This window comes from Salvelinus fontinalis, chromosome 5, assembly GCF_029448725.1.
Source record: "Salvelinus fontinalis isolate EN_2023a chromosome 5, ASM2944872v1, whole genome shotgun sequence".
Classification (NCBI taxonomy): Eukaryota; Metazoa; Chordata; class Actinopteri; order Salmoniformes; family Salmonidae; genus Salvelinus; species Salvelinus fontinalis.
Genome location: NC_074669.1, coordinates 12,722,013 through 12,742,132, shown reverse-complemented (window position 1 = coordinate 12,742,132; position 20,120 = coordinate 12,722,013). Strand labels below are relative to the sequence as shown.

At 43.2% G+C, this 20,120-nt stretch overlaps 1 protein-coding gene across 2 annotated transcripts in view; it reads right to left on the bottom strand.

Annotated features, from left to right (window-relative positions):
• Nucleotides 1-683: 683 nt before the first annotated feature.
• Nucleotides 684-20,120, bottom strand: part of LOC129855137 (TLE family member 5-like) — a 43,378-nt gene continuing 23,941 nt past the window's right edge. Inside the window, exons 2-7 of one of the 2 annotated variants that reach the window (XM_055922488.1) lie at nucleotides 11,254-11,342; nucleotides 8,464-8,527; nucleotides 4,647-4,691; nucleotides 3,127-3,189; nucleotides 2,702-2,776; nucleotides 684-1,645 (exon numbers count right to left, since the gene is read on the bottom strand). In XM_055922488.1, the coding sequence (XP_055778463.1) occupies nucleotides 1,418-1,645; nucleotides 2,702-2,776; nucleotides 3,127-3,189; nucleotides 4,647-4,691; nucleotides 8,464-8,527; nucleotides 11,254-11,342 (564 nt within the window). In that variant the 3' untranslated portion in view covers nucleotides 684-1,417. The remainder of the gene's footprint in view (nucleotides 1,646-2,701; nucleotides 2,777-3,126; nucleotides 3,190-4,646; nucleotides 4,692-8,463; nucleotides 8,528-11,253; nucleotides 11,343-20,120) is intronic. The other variant, XM_055922489.1, reaches the window with a different exon arrangement.

Genomic DNA, 20,120 nt, shown 5'->3' with positions numbered 1-20,120 from the left:
ATGCCTCGACCTTTAGTTCTAGCCTACAGCAGCACTTACAGGTCCAGCTAATAATCACACACTTTCTCCAACAGGCTGAGAGAAACATGTTGGGGTTTGTATAAAATATATATATATTTTTTAATGTAAATGCACACCAAAATGATGGCGATTTGTGCTTTATCTACTCAAATGACTGATCAAAAACTTTCATCTAAAACTATTCATTGGCCATGGACAATGCATCCACATTTGTGAGTGCTGTATATGTATTCTATACGAGAGCTAAATCATGCATCATTTCTTCTTACAGAGACTCATCTTTTGAGTGAAAAGATAGCGTGCGCAGTGGACATTTTGTTCTATGCCGCTGCCTAACATGAGACCGAGATGTCAACCTGTTTCCTAGAATAGACCAGAGATCCCCGTTCAAAAGGTGACTCAGTGGATGTCAGAGCTGCTTTCTAAAAGACTTACTGCTTTCTAGTGTTGAAGAGGCAACGTGCACTCTCCTACTGCATCACCACCAGGGAGAGAAAAGATCTGAAGGGTGTTTTCTATCTCGCACAATGTTAATCATCGCTGCGATCTGTACATTCAAACTGTTATGATAGTATTGATAGCATGCCTTTCATGGAAGCGATCTAAAGTAGCTCAGTTAGTTAGACAGGGCTGTCTGGGGACTGGAGTTACCAAGTTACACGCTTCACCAAGAAGACAGACATCTTTCAACTACTCTCCTTAACCTGGGGAGGAATCCTAACCTGAAAATCAAAGTGAGGACAACAAATTTTCAGAACATTTTCTCACTGATATCAATGCAGGATTTTGACGTTAGGATTCAGACATTCACAGACAGTTTTTGCTGTTGCTTGTCTAAAGGTCTGTTTATGAAAACTGTATTGTGAGAGTTACCCCACATCAACCAACTGAATCAAGTTGACACAACAGAGGCTAGAGATCTGGGTGACGCGAGCCTGTCTGTTGGATCTCTTCTGGTTTGTTATTCCACTTATACTATGTGACATTCAGGCTCCCAGGTGGGCCTTGGTAAAAGAGAGAGGAAGGAGACGCTCAGCCAGGGTGGTGTAAAAACACAGATCCATTTACCACTGGGCCATAAAGGGAGCAGAATGAGGGGAAAACAAATGAGCAAAAAGACAAGTCAAGCTCAAATCACAAAAATAAAATACAAAATAAAAAGATATATACATGAAAGAAATTATAGTAAAAAAATCTATACTGTACAAAAATTGGAGCAGTTGGAATGACGGCAAATGCATCAGATAGGCCGTAGAATTCTAAGTGGGGGACTAAAGGGGGCGATGGGGTAGAGGAGAGGGACTGGCATGGATAGATAGCAGATATACAGGACAGACAGGACCACAGCCCTCTGACGCAGCGGTAGTTAATATGCGGTGGAGGGCGGGAGGGAGCTCTAGTCGGACTTGTCCCCGTCCTCCTCACGGTGGCTGTCAGCTCCCTCGCGAGAAGCCTTCTCCTCCTTTGCCAGCTGGGCCTGCGAGGCCAGGATGGAGGAGAGGGAGAATAGGCCTGAAGAGGAGGTGACGGCCGGCAGGGTTGACTGACTCAGGCCCAGCGGCATAGGGGTCATGGGCAGGGCCAGACCCTGGAGCTGGGACAGCTGGTGAGCCTGGAGCTGCTGCTGTGGACAACACACACACAGCTCAAACACAGGGGAGACACAGAGATGGGTACATATGGCTCTAACACGTGCACACACACACATATATTGACAGCCATGCACTTTTCTTAAAAGAACTACCTATTTCTTTGAAAATAAGTTCAAATTGAATACAACTTTTGGTCTCCAAACGTTATTGGATTTTCAACATCGCAGAACCATACATTATATTGTAAACTGAAGTTGACAATTTGAAATGTAAAAAATTAAAGACAAATGGCATGGATAAACATATTGGCACCATGGAGCTAGTAATTTCACTGCACAGCCTTTGGCCAAGATAACTCCCAACAAATGCTTATTGTAGCCACCAATGAGCTTGCTGCAACTTTAATTGTCAATTTAGCCCACTTTTCTACAGCAAACTTCTCCAACTGCTGTTTCTAGCTCTTGCCATAGGTTATGGATGTGATTCAGATCTGGACTCTTCACTGGCCACTCCAGAACAGTCCAGGGCTTCTTCTGGAACCATTCCAGGGTGCTTTTGATGTGTGTTTGGGGTCGTTGTCCTGTTGGATGACCAACAACCTTTAACAGTCACAGTTTATAAACACTTTCTTTTTTTGACACCCAGTTTTTTAAAACATTGGACTCCAAAAAACCTTGATGATTGACTGATTTCACAAGGTCCTGCACACATTCAGGACCAGGGGCAGCAAAGCAACCCCATGTTTGATTGTAGGGAGAGTGTTCTTGTCTTTGAATGCTTCATTTGGTCGTTGGTGCCAATCATTTTGTCAATGCCGTTAGTCTTTATTTGCTAAATTACAATTTTCAACTTAAGTTTACAAAAGAAAGTGTACAAACTGTGCACATCCATTCCACAAAATGTACAACTGGGCCTTGACAAATTCCAGACAAAGACCTTTTTATCATCATCATCATCATCATGTAAAGCACCAAACAAAAGCTCCATTAAAACCCAGAGCATCAGATGCATCATCATAATGATGGATTGATAGCTAGATAGTGATGAGTGTCAAACCCATAGAGGACATCCTGGAGGGAGCAGCCTACCCGGATGATGGAGTTCATCTCTGGAGGGGTGACCTGCTTGGCCCTCTCAATGGCTCCCAGGACCTGCTGCTGGTGCTGGAACACACACACACACACACACACATGCGGGGGGGTTGGATGGCTCAATACTACCAACACTGACCCTGTGCTCATCGCCCATTCAATTATTAAGTCACTAACACAAGGCTGGGCTTTGATGGAGAATCAATGATCCACTCCCATGTTGTAATGTGTCATCTCGTCATGGACACAAATTAGCATATCTTATCTGGATCACAGCAGAGCGCTCTGGACCCTTTCATTACAGGGCTCGCAATGATGAATGGAGATATATATGGGGGAGAGGAGTCAAATAAGAATGATCTCATTCCAGGCTGCAGGGCACCACGTGGGGTTAGGGGTCAGGGGTTAGAGGGTGTTCTTACCTCCTGGGACAGATAGGGGAGGACTTGGGCACAGATCCCGTTCAATCTCTTCACAATCTCAGCCTGAGGAGATAAAACACATCAGCCCTTAGCTTCATTTAACACCACCTCAGTCTCACATTAACATATACCCCACCCTCCCAAAGAGCACTTCACAAGCACACATATATATTACCTTACGTTCCAGCAGTAATTATCATAACAAGCTCCAATATGCAAAGCAGTGTTAATTGTGTTACTTTCTAATTCAGTGTGATATCTGAGAAGACACTCATTTACTACGCACCGCCATTCGAGACGAAACACCACACTTATCACTCCATCATCATGCACACTGACATCTCGCGCTCCTCTTAAAATGCATGTTGTGCCTCTTTCTATATGTGAGGAAGAATATGATGCACACACACGAAAGTAAGAGGAAATGCCGAATGTTCTGTCAGGTGGGAGAACAATTCATTCAAGCTAACCGGAGAGGGGGTCTTGCAACTGGCAGGGATGGGATTTATTTTATTTTTTTAAGTGGAGGGAGACGAAGAAACAATAACCCCTTTTGAATATATCCCCAGCACAAGCTGACTAAACTGTCTGGAGCTCCTCAGCTGGAGAGAAGAGAAAGCTTAGGGAGGAGAAAGAGAGAACGAAAGAAAAAAAGGGAGAAAGAACGAAAGAAAATGAGAACGAAAGAAAGGGAGAAAGAGAAAAATAAAAAGAGAAAGAAAAATATAAAAATGGAGAAAGAGAAAAATTGAGAGAAAACAGTGAGAGAGAAAGAGCAGGCTGAACACAAAACACAGAGGTGAATTCTCCCCGACATTCAGTTCTACACATCCCCTTCAATTTCAACCCTCTAATGCTGCCACAGTTCATCTGCACCCAGTCTCACACACACACACACGCTAACATAATTGGGGATCCACACACAAGCGCACACACAGCGCCCCCCCTGATTTTCTAAATATTTCATCCCCGCCAGATAAAGGAGTAGGGGTGATGAATTGTACTCATGAGGCAGAGCGGGGGGCTGTGTGTGTATCAGCTTGTGTGCTTGTATGTTCTCAAGCGTGTGTGTGCGACTAGATTTTTCACTGCGTGTTCTTTGCTGCCGGTGTGGCTGTCAGGGAGGAGCCGTCAATCTTTTAGCGCACCAGACAAGGTCACAGATAAGGCCGGGTCCACAGAGGCCCATCGCTCTCCCCCAGTAGCCGGCCCATAAATTACCACCCCACACCCCCCAGCAAAACCCCCCCGATCTGTAGGCACCGGATTAGCCCCTTAGAGTAGCATACTGCTGTCTTCACTGACCATGTAGTAATATACAGAGACTAGAGCTTTACCCTGCGCAGTACTGTACTGCTCCTTCCTTTAGAACAATCCCTCTGAATAGGGATGTTTTCTCAGCGATGCCAGAGAGAGATGTTTCACTGTCTGTCTACAGGGGGCATGATGATAAGAACCGATTCCCATCTCTGACAGCACTGCTGAAGAAGGGTTTCCTATTAACGTAGACAGAGACTTACCTGCTTGTGCATTTCGATGTTCAGCCCATAGGACATCTCATAGTACTGTAAAGCAGAAGGAAGATGAGGCGTTGTTATACAGTATAATAACAGAAAGCGGGAAACTCCATTATGTCCTGTAAAGTGTAGACAGATTGTCTAGCTATATCCATTCCTTCTGTCCCACAGAGACATCTCCTGGTTGTCATGCATCATGTCATTACTGTTACACCAGGTAAAACCCTTTTGTCCTCCTGTGTCGCTGTGAGACGGAAAGTGATGGTGTGTGTGCGTGTGTGTGTGTGTTCGGTGTTAATGAGCAGGCCAGTGGCTCAGCATTAGCCCTGTTAAATCACCAGCTCTGTCTGTGAGGGCACAGGCTCCAGCGTTCAAAAACACGCAGGCTGTCCAGCCGAAACTGCACGTCCCTAAAGCAATTATGGTGCTGGGGAAATGGAGGTGCTGGCGATAGCAGCCGGTGAAGCAGGGGAACCCGATAGGCAATTAAGGGAGGGTGGACCAGGCTGGGGCTACACACACACTGATCCGCTGATGGATACGAGTGCAGCGCTGCACAGATTAGATGAGATTAAGCCAGTCAACGGATCAATTAGAGACAGAATCAGACAGCTACATGGGCCTTGCCAGAGACAATGAGATTAGCTAGAGGTGGAGAGTATGTGTTGGGGGGGAAGAGAAGAGAGGATGACAACACCAGAGACAAAAGGACCACAGAAGAGACTAGAGGAGGAATCATAAGAGGGAGGAGAGAGACAGCAAGACAGAGAACAATGACATGGAAAAAAGAGAGAGATGGGCACAGGGCTAGAGAGGAAGGGGTGGGAGAGTATAGACAGGAGACAAAGGTAAAAGAGCGAGATGGTATTTTCAATATTGCTGTATGTTGTAGTTGCTAGACTGAAATGGTGCCAAATTCAATGACTTGTTGTAAAAAAAAATGTCCTAGAATAAAAGGTGAAAATATGTTTTGTTGACATATTGTTGCAGTGTTAAACATCCCCCTGCCTGTAGAGGTGGTGGTAGGTGGTATGAATGCAGTGTTAAACATCCCCCTGCCTGTAGAGGTGGTGGTAGGTGGTATGAATGCAGTGTTAAACATCCCCCTGCCTGTAGAGGTGGTGGTAGGTGGTATGAATGCAGTGTTAAACATCCCCCTGCCTGTAGAGGTGGTGGTAGGTGGTATGAATGCAGTGTTAAACATCCCCCTGCCTGTAGAGGTGGTGGTAGGTGGTATGAATGCAGTGTTAAACATCCCCCTGCCTGTAGAGGTGGTGGTAGGTGGTATGAATGCAGTGTTGCCCCTATATTAATTTAGCAGCGGTGCCCCAAATATACACTGAACAAAAATTAAAAATGCAACAGTTCATCAACAGTTCATACAAAGAAATCAGTAAATTGAAATGAAATAGGCCCTAATCATTTCACATGACTAGGAATATAGATATGCATCTGTATTTGGCTCATGCAGCGTGACACATCTCCTTCACAGAGTTGATCAGACTGTTGATTGTAGCTTGTGGAATGTTGTCCCACTCCTCTTCAATGGCTGTGTGAAGTTGCTGGATATTGGCGGAAACACTGTCGTACGCGTCGATCCAGAGCATCCCAAACATGCTCAATGGGTGACATATCTGGTGAGTATGCAGGTCATGGAAGAACTGGAACATTTTCAGCTTCCAGGAATTGTGTACAGATCCTTGCAACATGGGGCCGTGCATTACCATGTTGAAACATGAGGTGATGGCAGCGGATGAATGGCACAACTATTGGCCTCAGTTACTTGTCACGGTAACTGTGCATCCAAATTGCCATTGATAAAATGCAAGTGTGTTCATTGTCCTTAGCTTATGCCTCCCCATAACATAACCCCACCACCATGGGGCACTCTGTTCACAACGTTGACATCAGCAAACCGCTTGTCCACATGACGACATACACACCGTCAGCCCAGTACAGTTGAAACCGGGATTCATCCATGAAGAGCACACTTTTCCAGCAGTCTGCAGTCAGGTCAAGACTCTGGTGAGGACGACAAGCACGCGATGAGCTTCCCTGAGACGAAAAAAAAAAATTTTTTGCAGAGGGATGCACTTGATTGGCCATGATGTTCAGATATCCTGTGGCTAGGGCTGGGCGATATGGTCAAAATCTCATATCCGACATCGCTCATTTCATATCTCGATAACACGACATACACATTTTCTGTAAATTCAATGAATAAATAATTTATATAAAATGACCACATGTAAAGGCTTATTTCTTATTACATTTTGAATTATACTCAACAAATAAAATGTATTTGCATTTGGTACCTTGGGTCGAGTGTTTGCACCAACTCACGAAACGCCTGTTTCTCGACCGTGTAAATTGGGGCCATGTCTTTGCAGATGTAAGTTGTAACGGCAGCTGTTATCTCCTTCCATCTTCGTGATTCTTTGCCATATGGTGTGCCCCGGGCAAAAGCGTCTGAGTAGGGGGTTTGTTTTGAGCACTCAACTGTACTTTTTGCATCTCATCCGTAGACTCTCTCCGTACTGTTTCACATGATTCTTGCGTAGGTGGTAAAAGAGGTTAGTGGTGTTTGAGCATGTTGTCGGGACCAGCCTGCGGCATATTTTGCGGAGGACGGTTTTCTGGTCCGTGTCAGACTTTTCATACCCAAACCACGCCCATGCGACCGAAGTAGCCCCTCTTTTAGGTAAGAGCTCCGTGTCTCCGTGGTCTGTGTCACGTTCACTCTCCTCCATGTTTGTTTGTGTTGCAAATTTCCTTCCACAGGTGAAAAATGCAAAGCGACGTCCAATTGACGAAAAATATTGCTGTAAAGAGCGTGATTTGCGACAACAAAATAAACGATAGAGCATAATATGAAACGATAGACGTTTTTCTATCGTCACACGATATATATCGTCATATCGCCCAGCCCTACCTGTGGCATTCAAACACTGCTCAAGGCTCCCAATGAGTGCCATGAAAACACACCCCACAACATAACACCACCAACAGCCTGTAATGTCAACACATGGCATAATGGATGCATGTACAGCACTCATGTGGTTTTCTCCATACCCTAATCCTCCCATCAGCTTGAAAGAGCAGGAACCCGGGACTCATCAGACCAGGCAATGTTTTTCAATTCTCCAGTGTTTTCGTTCCGTAGCCCACTGGAACCGCAGTTCCTTGTCTTTTTGCTGAAAATAGTTGAACGCTAAGGTCGTCGGCTGCCATACCCCATTTGTGTCAAGGTATGACGAGTTGTGCATTGTTTTATGGGTCTTTGGGCAACAATGTTGTACTGGACTGTCAATTGACTAACTGTAGCCCATCCGTTGCTCTGCACAATTTGTGTCAGCCTCCGTTGTCCTCTTCCATCAATGATCTGTTTTCGACCACTGGCTGGATGTCCTTTGGAGGGTGGACCATTCTTGATACACACAGGAAACTGTGGAACGTGAAAAACCCAGCAGCGTTGCAGTTCTTCACACACTCAAACCGGTGCGCCCGGCACCTAATACTATACCCCATTCAAAGGCACTTAATTAAACATTTTGTCATGCCCATTCACCATCTGAATGGCACCCATACACACACCTATGTCTCAAGGCTTAACAATCAAGGCTTAATATTTTGTACTCAGTGTATATCTGTACCAAACAGACCTAGCAGTCGCACACATGAGCGCTTGCTCCTCATCTCCCTACAGTGCATCAGTTATATTTCAGATGGTGTCAACATCATTACATTTTAATGCATTTGAGTAGAATGTCCTTTTAAAAAGTGACATTGACAGAGCAGGGTCACGCACAGTAGCACTCACCATGATATAATGACGTTGCATCTCAGACTTCTCACTGGCCAGCTTGTCACACTCCAGCTTCAAACTGCAGAGAAGAAATCAAAATAGAAAATCTTTAGGCTCCAGGAAGCATCACTCATACCTCTTCAGGAAGACAGGAAATGACTTCATCCTTCCCTCATCGGATCTATCAAGGTGTCAATCCACCAAAAGATTTTTAAAAAGCCTCCCAAATAAACCATAATAAAATACCCATATGTATACCGAGAGTGATTTAAATGTCCAGTCTATAAAAAGTGGACGGTTGGTGGATGTGGATGACGTGGATGTGCAGCTCTGCTCTGTGATGCGTCGCAGACAGCCATTAGCTGTAATCATGTCACAGCGTTCGCTGCAAGAGTTACAGGAGGTGACAGGACAAAGGAGGCCAAGTCTCTACTGTCACACCACTTATCACAAGCTTTCATATTGGCATGGCATCAGTGTTGACATCCCCCTCTGTAGAGTGTTCCAGTGCATCAACATTAACCAGGAGGGAGCAGTTATGAATATCAGACCAGGGTTTATAATGGTGTGTTTACGTTAAGATCGTTTTTGGGATCTAGATCTGTGCCGTCAGCGTCACTGTGAATGAAGACTCAAATTAGGCAGAGCGTTAGCTGTGGCGAATCCTCATCATTGTTCCTAACTGGGAAAATGCTGCTCATAGCCACCTCTGATTCCGTCACTGACATGGAAAAATAGTTGATGCAAATGGAATCATATCAGCGGCGCTGTTAACTCAGCCCAAAGTGAAAAGGTTAAAGGATTCTTTATTTTATTTTTTACAACCAAATCTCTATTTTTGATGTATATGCCATGTTATAGATGGGTCCAGACACCTTTGTGATTTCACTTGTTTTTGATAAACATAAGTTTATACTATAAGGACAAACCCGGTCTGGACTTCTGCACAGAGGACTAGAAGATTAGGGATGAGATTCAGAATGACAATACACAGAGCTTTGCAGTTTTCGAAAAAGGAGGCATTTGTGTTTGTTCATGTTTTTTCAGGGCCCTCATAACGTACAACTCGAGAATGAGGAAATGATTCGTTGTTTGGGGTAAGTCTATCAAAAACAAGTGAAATCACCAAAAAAAAACAGGTGTCTGGACCCTTCTATAACATGCCATTTACATCAAAAATTTAGTTATTTTTACAAACAAATATTTTCCTTTAAAGAATAAACCTCATTACAATTCAACAGCAGTCCTCAGATTCTCTGACCAAACAAGTGCTCAGGGGGGCGCATTTCATTCAGACAGCTCTCCCTCCCTCCATCCATCCGTCTCTACTCCTCTTTCGCCTGCAGCCTTCACTTAGCCAAATCGCTTTTCCCTCCTAAAATAAATAATCATATCTGCAGCAGCGCGTGCGCAAACACAGGGGTTGGTTGTCATGACGACCAGCCTCCCCTGCTGTCACCCTACCTGAGAGCGGATGGTGATTGTCTTTGTGCGCCTGTGATTGGTGGAGGTGGCCCGGGGGCTAGGAGAGACACTCTCAAACGGCACTTTGATGGAGTTTTATTGCCGCTCCTTCCGCCTCTAAATCGCTCCTGCTGTCATCTTTATTTTGATTTATGTATTCCCTGATCTATTTATGCATGTGAGGGGGGAGGGGGGGCAACAGTTACAATGCTCACTACTATGCTCAGGAGGCCACCTGCAGAACATTTCCCTAAAAGGGCTGAACGCAGCGTTCTACAAAGCCTCGTCTATGGCTCCTCAGCTCAAGTCATTAGGCAGCGTGTATGCAAGCTCTGAATACGGCGTAGAGAAAAGGTATTCTTTCAACTGCTTCTGAAGGGGGTTAAACGGTGGGGCGGTGGGTTGTCTAGGGAATTACACACCAAAGCCCAGGCTCTGAGGTGTTCCTACTACACTAGGAATGGACTGATGATCAGAGACAGAAATTTGACACAATGAACAAACATGCAGGCTTTTATCTGCTTCTCCTCTGATGAAGCTCAATAGAACAGGGAGGAAAGAAAACCTCAGCCAATACACTTCCTAGTTCCTATAGCACAGGTAAATAGAGGGAGGGAATCAGAGGCAGTTGTAGCCCTGCTGCTTCAAAGGCTAGAAATCCATAAAGCGGAAACCTTCCTTGGGTAACATGAGATCCACAAATTCCACACATTTAGTCATGAATCAAACAGAGCAATACACTGTACTCTCTGGTACATCTCAATCCAGGTCAAATAAATGACCTTGTACCATCTAGCAATTGCCAATTTTGTTAGGTTGTGGTTATAGCAGGACATCAATAACAGTGCTTTCTATTACATGAAAGAGAAGAAAGTTCTAGACTAGGGTTTTAAATAGAACTGACACACACATCCATTGGGCTGCTCTTAAAACATATGTCCTATTGTCATGTCTTCTCCCCTCGAGCAACAGCACACTCCTAGAATACGTATTCTTTCACCTGTTTCCATCTGCCTCTGAAGGGGGTTAAACAGTGGGGCGAAATAAAATGTATTAGTCTTGCTGTGATTTATTTGATATTCTAATCATGTAGGTTATTCCAGTGGGCTTTTGCACAGAACCATGTGCAGCAGTGTACTCTAGTACTGCACACGGTATACTTACGCAACATAACTCATAGCAGAATATAATTCAAGTGTTCTAATCTGTACACTCACCTAGAAAGATATGGTTATGCTCAGAGTATTTGCAAATAGCAGACAGGTTTAGTATCTTAACCCCTAGTTCCTCAGATAAGCCTTGGTTGAAGGGTTTGTGTGAGAAACAGTGCTAAATGGATACCTGTGGTATTGTGCTTGGAGGAACTGGAACTCGTCCTTGATTCGGTCACACGAATCGGAGGTTGTGAATTTCAGCTGCTGCGATGAAGCCTGCAAGACGGACAGACAGACAAACACCATCAAAACACGTCAGTGAAATAAAACCAGTCTGGCCTGGCTCACACTAGGGTCGTTCCACCTCAAAAAGCACATGGGGATTGACAGAAACCATCTGAGATGATCGTTTCTGTAGTTACTGTTGAAACATTAAGGAGAAATTAAGCCAATTGATTGCACCCAAATGTACCATTTATAATTATAGGATTCAGATACAGTGCCTTCAGAAAGCATTCACGACTTGACTTTTTCCACATTTTGTGTTACAGCCAGACTTTAAAATTGATTAAATTGAGATTGTGTCACTTGCCCCATAATGTCATAATGTCAAAGTGGATTTATATAGACATGTTTACCAATTAATAAAAAATGAAAAGCTGATATGTCTTGAGTCAATAAGTATTCAACACATTTGTTATGGCAAGCATAAGTAAAAATGTTGCATGGACTCAGGGTGCAATAATACAGTGCCTTCAAAAAGTATTCACACCCTCAACCGTTTCCCCCAAAAATTGTGTTACAAAGTGGGATTAAAATGGATTTAAATTGTCAATGACCCTACACAAAATATTTGAACGCCAAAATGGAAGAAACATTGTTTATTTTTTTAATTGATGGAAAATAAAATAAATATATCTTGAATAGATAGGTAGTCAAACCCATGATTCAATACATGTTAGAACCATCTTTGGCAATGATTAGAGCTGTGAGTCTTTCTGGGTAAGTCTAAGAGCTTTGCACACATGGATTTTACAATATTTGCATATTCATTATTTAAAAAAATTCAAGCTCTGTCAAGTTGGTTGTTGACTATTGCTAGACAGCCATAGATTTTCAAGCCAATTTAGGTCAAAACTGTAACTAGGCCACTCAGGAACTCCAGTGTATATTTGGCCTTGTGTTTTAGGTAATCGTACTGCTGAAAGGTGAATGTCTCCCAGTGTCTGTTGGAAAGCAGATAACCAGGTATTCCCTCTAGGATTTTGTGCTTGGCTCTATTGTTTCTTTTAATCCTAATAAACGTCCTAGTGCTTGCCGATGACAAGCATCCCCTTAACATGATGGCTTGAAAATATGAAGAGTTATTCTCAGTGATGTGTTGTTGTGTTGTATTTGCCCCAAACATAATGCTTTGTATTCAGGACAAAAAGTTAATTTCTTTGCCACATTTTTTGCAGTATTACTTTAGTGCCTGATTGCAAACAGGATGTATGTTTAGGAATATTTCATTTTGTACAGGCTTCATGCTTTTCATTCTGTAATTTTTGTGAGTATTGTGGAGTAACTACAATGTTGATCCATCCTCAGTTTTCTCCTATTTATTTATTTAACCTTTATTTTACTAGGCAAGTCAGTTAAGAACAAATTCTTATTTACAATGACAGCCTAGGAACAGTGGGTTAACTGCCTTGTTCAGGGGCAGACCGACAGATTTTTACCTTGTCAGCTCGGGGATTCGATCTAGCAACCTTTCGGTTACTGGCCCAATGCGCTAACAACGAGGCTAACTGCCGTCCCAATCACAGCCATTAAACTAACTGTTTTAGAAAGTCACCGTTGGCCTCATGGTGAAATGTGCTTTTATGGAGGACTGGCTTGAATTGTGAGGATGACCACAATTTACTTTCATCACGAGCCAAATCTTAGTTTCCTACTCAAAGTTGCAAAGGAAATGTTGTGATCTAGTTGATAAAAAAACACAAGAGACCAGCGCAATAGATAAGTGTGGTGGTATAGCAGGAACAGCGGCATCTAGTGGTCAAAACCTGATACTTTCAAACTACTTTATGGTAAATAATGCAAGAGACATCAATTGCTAATGTCTCTGAACAGGGTATGAAGAAGCAATACTCCAAGCCCCAGCATCATACTACTTGTCAAACAGAGAACTGATACTGTATACTGGTTGTTGGGTGGAATTGGCGTGGGGTCTGTGGGTGGCTAGAGAATTTTGGGGGGGATCCCTCATCTTACTCATCGGTAGGAAGAAGTTTTGTCCCAATCGGATGTAAGGTACTATATTTATTAAACTTATTTGAATCCTATTAAGTTAAAATGGCCAATTTGGGTGCAGTCAATTAGCTTACATTTTCAGATTTTAAAAGAAGTATACAAAATAATGTCAATCTTACCGGTTTCTAACTACAGAAACAATTTCAGAAAAATCTGTGATGGTGGGTGTCATGGTTTGCTGAAATGACTCAACAGTACGAGTGGGTATTGTATGGTCATTACACTTTACAAGCAGTGGTGGTAGTGGATGTAAAATATAAATGCCACATGTTAAGTGCTGGTCCCATGTTTCATGAGCTGAAATAAAATATCCCAGAAATATTCCAGTCTCAAAAAGCATCTCTAAAATGTGCAGAAATTTGTTTACATCCCTGTTAGTGAGCATTTCTCCTTTGCCAAGATAATCCATCCACCTGACAGGTATGTGATATCAGGAAGCTGATTAAACAACATGATCATTACACAGGTGCACCTTGTGCGGGGGACTCTAAAATGTGCAGTTTTGTCACACAACACCACAGACGTCTCAAGTTGAGGGAAAGTCCAATTGGCATGCTGACTGTAGGACTGTTCACCAGAGCAGTTGCCACAGAGTTGAGTGTTAATTTCTCTACCAAAAGCTGCCTCCAATGTCGTTTTATAGAATTTGGCAGTACGTCCAACTGGCTTCACAACCACACCCAGCCCAGGACCACCACATCCAGCTTTTTCACCTGCGGGATCGTCTGAGACCAGCCACCTGGACAGCTGATGAAACTGGGTTTGGACAAGCGAAGAATTTCTGCATAAACTGTCAGAAATAATCCCAGGGAAGTACATCTGCGTGCTTGTTGTCTTGACCTGACTGCAGTTCGGCGTTCAGTGGGAAAAGTCTCGCCATTGGTGGCCACTGGCACACTGGAGAAGTGTGCTCTTCACGGATGAATCCTGGTTTCAACTGTACTGGGCAGATGGCAGACTGCGTGTATGGCGTCATGTGGGTGAGCGGTTTGCCGATGTCAACGTTGTGAACAGAGTGCACCATGACCGTTGCGAGAACTTCCAGTGCACGTTTACAATGACCACTGAGGCTGTACCCCTACAGTTTTAGACAGTAGCCAATAGACTATCAATAGACAGTAGCCAATAGACTATTGTGGCTATCAAGCATACCAACAAAACCAATGGAGCAAATCCCAAAACATTTTCACATATATAGCCTACACCTATATGTGGAGTTCAATGCTGGCCTACATTGCATGAGACTTAAAAAGTTTACATTATGAAGGGCTTGAATGTTTTTTTACTTAGGCTGTAACGCCATGGGCCAAATAGGTAACTGTACATTGTATGATGCAAGAAACCACTTCAAAATAAAATGATTTATTATTACCATACAGAGAATTAGACAAATGTAGGCTACCCCTCTGCTGATTAATTGGGCTAATTACTCGCTAACTAGCAAAGAATATCAATAAATGTGCACACGCTCTGCTCTGAAACATGCATTAACTCACGGGTGATTGACAGCCCACTCGTGGGCTACCTGCCAATAGAATTCTACACTGTTGCGCATTGGCTCTGCCTACAACAAAGTCACAGACTGCATTTTGCAAAGTTAGATTTTTTGTTGTTGTATTGAAAAAGGGGCTGCTATGATGTTGATTCGCTCACAGAAAAAAACATCTATATAGTACAAACTAAATGGGGCGAACTCAATGAAGTCTTTCTCTGCGCGGCCTGGCATTTCTTCAGCGTGGCAGTCCTGGAGGTGGTGTGCGGCTTAAGAGGGAACATTGGTTATGGTATGGGAAGGCATAAGCAACCGACAACGAACACAACTGCATTTTATCGATGGTAATTTGAATGTACAGAGATACCGTGATGAGATCCTGAAGCCCATTGTCGTGCCATTCACCCGCCGCCATCACTTCATGTTTCACTTCATGTTTCAGCACGATAATGCACGGCCCAATGTTGCAAGGATCTGTACACAATTCCTGGAAGCTGAAAATGGCCTGCATACTCAGACATGTCACCCAATGAGCATGTTTGGGATGCTCTGGATCGACGCGTACAACAACATTTCAGTTCTAGCCAATATCCAGAAACTTTACACAGCCATTGAAGAGGAATGGGGCAACATTCACAGGCCACAATCAACAGCCTGATCAACTATGCGAAGGAGATGTCTCGTGCAGCTTGAGGCAAATGGTGGTCACACCAGATACTGACTGGTTTTCTCCTACCTTTTATTGAAGGCATCTGTGACTAACAGATGCATATCTGTATTCCCAGTCATTTGAAACCATAGATTAGGGCCTAATAAATTAATTTCAATTGACGGATTTCCTTATGTGAACTGTAACTCAGTCAAATCTTTGAAATTGTTGCATGTTGTGTTTTTTTTTGTTCAGTTTAGTTGCGTCTTTGTGCCAGACTCACTGCAGCTTTAAAGCCAAATAGGAACGTTTTCACTGTTTTTCTTTTTGCAGACTGCATAATGGGTCAAGTGGGAAATCTCTAAAATGTTCCCACTCTAAAGAGTTTCAAAGCAAGGCATAACTGCATATATTATTTTGCAAATCTGCAATAATAACAGCTATACAAAAAAATGACCTGTCACATTCAGAATCCCATTCGACACATTGCAGAATTTAAGTTTGTGATGAATCATAAATGGGCTTCTTCACTAAAAGGAGTCTCACTACATTGGGAGTTTGAACAACACTTACAACATGTTGAAACACAATTATTTTACTTATAATTTCAACAATTCAACCAGTTTGGAAATGTGCACCCTCTGTCTTGCTGTAGATACTGTGACGTCAGGAGGTACGCCTAATAGTAGACACCTTTTCCTAAAAAGAACACAACTGGTTCCAGATCTGACAGATTGACTGACTTGAGGTTTTGCCAAACCCGTTTTAACTTTGAAAAGATTTACAGACTTTTGATAGCCAGTATGTTAACAATCCTAAAACAAAGGAAGGCTAAATGCTAAGCCACATTCCCTACAATCAAAACACTTGGAGAACAAGTGAAAACCGCTACATACAAGTAGGCCTCATCCATTACAATCATAGTTATCACTAAGCAAAATCTCTACACAAACATAGCCTACAGGCTCCAAATTCCAATTGATCTAACCTTTAACATCTATCCAGCCAACCGTTGCAAAGACAAAGCAAACCGTGGCTATAGTCAGCCTGACCCTGCAGGTAGCCCCCAGACAGAGCTAGGACTGGGGAGGGGGAGGGATTCTGGCTTCCTCAGTGTGTAACAGTATGCAAAAACTTAATATACCAAAAGGTTATCTGAGTCAATAGCCTCAGGTAGCGCATTCCGGGGGGGGGGGGGGGGGGGGGGGGCAGTGTTCCTCCCACAGTAGTTTATCAGCCTTGCTTTGAACAAAGCTCCAACCAGGAGTAGGTAGAAGCTACCCCTAACCACTGATACAGGGTCATATCCTCCCCCCCCCCATCTAAATGGTAAAGGCTGGGGTTTGAGGTAGGGTATTCTGATCCTAGATCTGTGGCTCGAGCACCCCCAACCATGTAGGCCCCTTACCCTTAACCTCACCCACATGTGATGTCTGATTTTCCCCCAGAATTTATATACCTTGACATTGCTCATTCTGATATTACTCGTTACGAAATGTCAAACTTTTACTTTTCGGATTATGTGTGGATTGTTATTGTATTGCTAGGTATTACTGAACTGTTGGAACTAAAAACAAAAGCATTTCGCTTCACCGGCGATAACATCGGCAAATCTGTGTACGCAACCAATAAACTGATTCGATTTGAGGTACTCTAGGCTATATAAACATGCAGTAGTACTGAGTCTACTGTTGATGGTGCAGTGCTGCAAAGTGACCGAAACAAGAGGCTCTATGGGGCCTTAGAGCACACAACAGATGGATGCACATAATGTTAATGAAATACTGCCGTAATATTGTGACACATGCCATCTGGTGTGACGAAAAAAGGTGCCTGCTCGCTGTGAGAGTGTAAAATGTGTGTGCGTGTGTGTACGTGCATGTGAGAATGTGTATTGTAAGTATGAGTGTGTAAGTGCGCAAATGTGTGTTTTAGTTTGTGAAGTCAGCACGTCTCAATGCAGAGAGAGATAAGCCTCCATAAAGATGCTCTGCTGCTGCCAGTGAAGCCAACACCTAGTCCTTGGAATGAATCATGTACACGCATACATAAATAAATCCAGCCTACTTTTACACTGCCTCTCTCACAAACACACACAAGTACTGTTCACACACAGCTCCAAAATGTAGGACAAACCCTAATTTGATTCTTCCCCACTCCTTTGAGATGCAATTAAAGCATTAAAAAGCTTTGTGCTCTGGTGGGGCAATAGTCTTCACTGACTACATGGGATTCATCATTTCAGGAAATGTGCAGCCCCCACCCATCCCTTTCCTCCTCCCCCACCCAGCCCAACTATTGAAAAAAGAAAATCCTATAATCCAAGTGAAATCTACTCCGCACCATAATGTCTATCTTAAACAAGGATTACAAACCCAATCCTGTTCCTGCTCGGCAGATCAGACCACAGGCTATGCTTCATGCATGTGCGCACACGCCGACAATAACACAGAGTATAATCAGAAAACATCCTCCTCAATTGTAAATCCTGCCTGAGGGGAACAGCAGTGTGGGGATTGCATTTCCTGGAGCTCCGGCTCCCTGTTTACATCTCCACGGGAAGACTGAGGAGAGAGCGAGAGAGGAGGAGAGGAAGGGGGGGGGGGGTTCTAATCAGTCACCAATGACAGGATATTGCCATGACCAACTTCTGCATCACCACATTCAGGGTGGAACAGAACCAGCAGGGAACCTCTCATAGACAGATAATTAGAGGGGGATAAGGGAAATATGATACGCAACGCAAATCTGCTTACTAACGCATATGAACAACACAACCTCAACAGAAACTTACCTGAAACACATTGTTTACTGCCTTAGATGGACTCCTATAGCGACAGTAAACAAACATAGTACACAGATGTGCGTAACTTGGGGGACGGGGACATGACGCCCCCCCAATATTAGAAACACGTAAATTTGACCCCATCCCCAATATTATACCATGATCAGTTTGATGGATTTGAAAACATTTTCAGACTGTAAAGCACCAGGCAGCTACTGGCTTTATGTGGCTTTAAAACAGACTCAGTTCCTCATTTTCTACAAAGCAAAAGTATACTGAACAAAAATGACAACAGCTCTGGTGGACATTCCTGCAGTCAGCATGCCAATTGCACACTCCCTCAAAAATTGAGATATCTGTGGCATTGTGTTGTGTGACAAAACTGCACATCTTAGTTAGAGTGGCCTTTTGTTGTCCCCAGCACAAGATGCACCTGTGTAATGATCATCCTGTTTAATCAGCTTCTTGATATACCACACCGGTCAGGTGGATTATTTATCTTGGCAAAGAAGAAATGTTCACTAACAGGGATGTAAACACATTTGTGCACAACATTTTAGATAAATACCTTTTTCTGCATATGGAAAAATTCGGGGATCATTACATTCCAGCTCATGAAACCAACACTTCACATGTTGCGTTTATATTTTTGTTCAGTATATGATTGGATCCCCAACCACCAAATATGCTTTCGGTTGCGCCCGGTCCCCAGAGGCAGACGGCTGACATATTGCTTTGATCTGCAGTAACAGTTCAGCGGCACGCACTTGCTCTCTCTCTTTGTGGTGTTCGCTGAGGAGAGGTAGCTACAGGGATCATAATTAAGGGCATGCCGTAAAAAATATGTCTGGGATGGTTCTGGCACCATAGATCCAAAATCCATACAACCACTGTAGGCTTACATCAAAACATGTTAAATGCAAATGAGGTTGATGCCACAGATCAGAACGTTTAGCTTAAAATTATTATAAATGTATTTCTTCACATAAGCGCACCAATGTGCACACAGCAGTGTCTGTTGAATAATGAAAGAATGTTGATTTGAAAAGTAATAGAACATGAGAGAAATGTTGGTTACAATGGCATAAGGAAGTGTTTATAAAAAAATCCCTCAACATTTCTATGGTCTGAATTTGGCAAGGCTACTTCGAAAGGTAGGCCCAAAACGTGCCTCAGAAAATTACAAAATCTCCAGGTTTTAATACAATTACATTTATGGTTAAATAGTTTCAAAATGCTGACTGCCTCCTCTCAGATTGCAAGGTGGGTGATGGGTGTGGTCGGTGCACAATAGTAACTGGCCTTTCTCTCCGCTCGTGACCATTTAATTCTGAACAAACTGTGCCTCGAGTAGGCCTGGGTCAACAGAATATAGCCTTTAGACGTGAATGTTTATTATCCTACATTACATTTGTCAAACATGACTGGCGTTTAGCCTATATTGATGTAATTAAAAGTCTCATTCAAGTTTGGTTACATTTTCTGGCGCCTCCCTCATGTTAACATTGGTGTGGACTTACCATATAGGCTACACTTTGAGATGTAGACAAATGATTTATGTACAGGTAACTGCCAAAATAAAGGAAACCCCAACATAAAGTGTCTTAATAGGGCGTTGGGCACCACGAGCCAGAACAGCTTCAATGCACCGTGGCATAGATTCTACAAGTGTCAGGAACTCTATTGGAGGACTGGAACAACATTCTTCAACAAGAAATTCCACCCACTTTAAACCCCTATGCTCCTTTGAGAGTGTCTTTCAAAGTCACTGAGATCTCTTCTTCTAGCCATGGTAGCCAAAATAATAGGCAACTGGGCATTTTTATACATGAC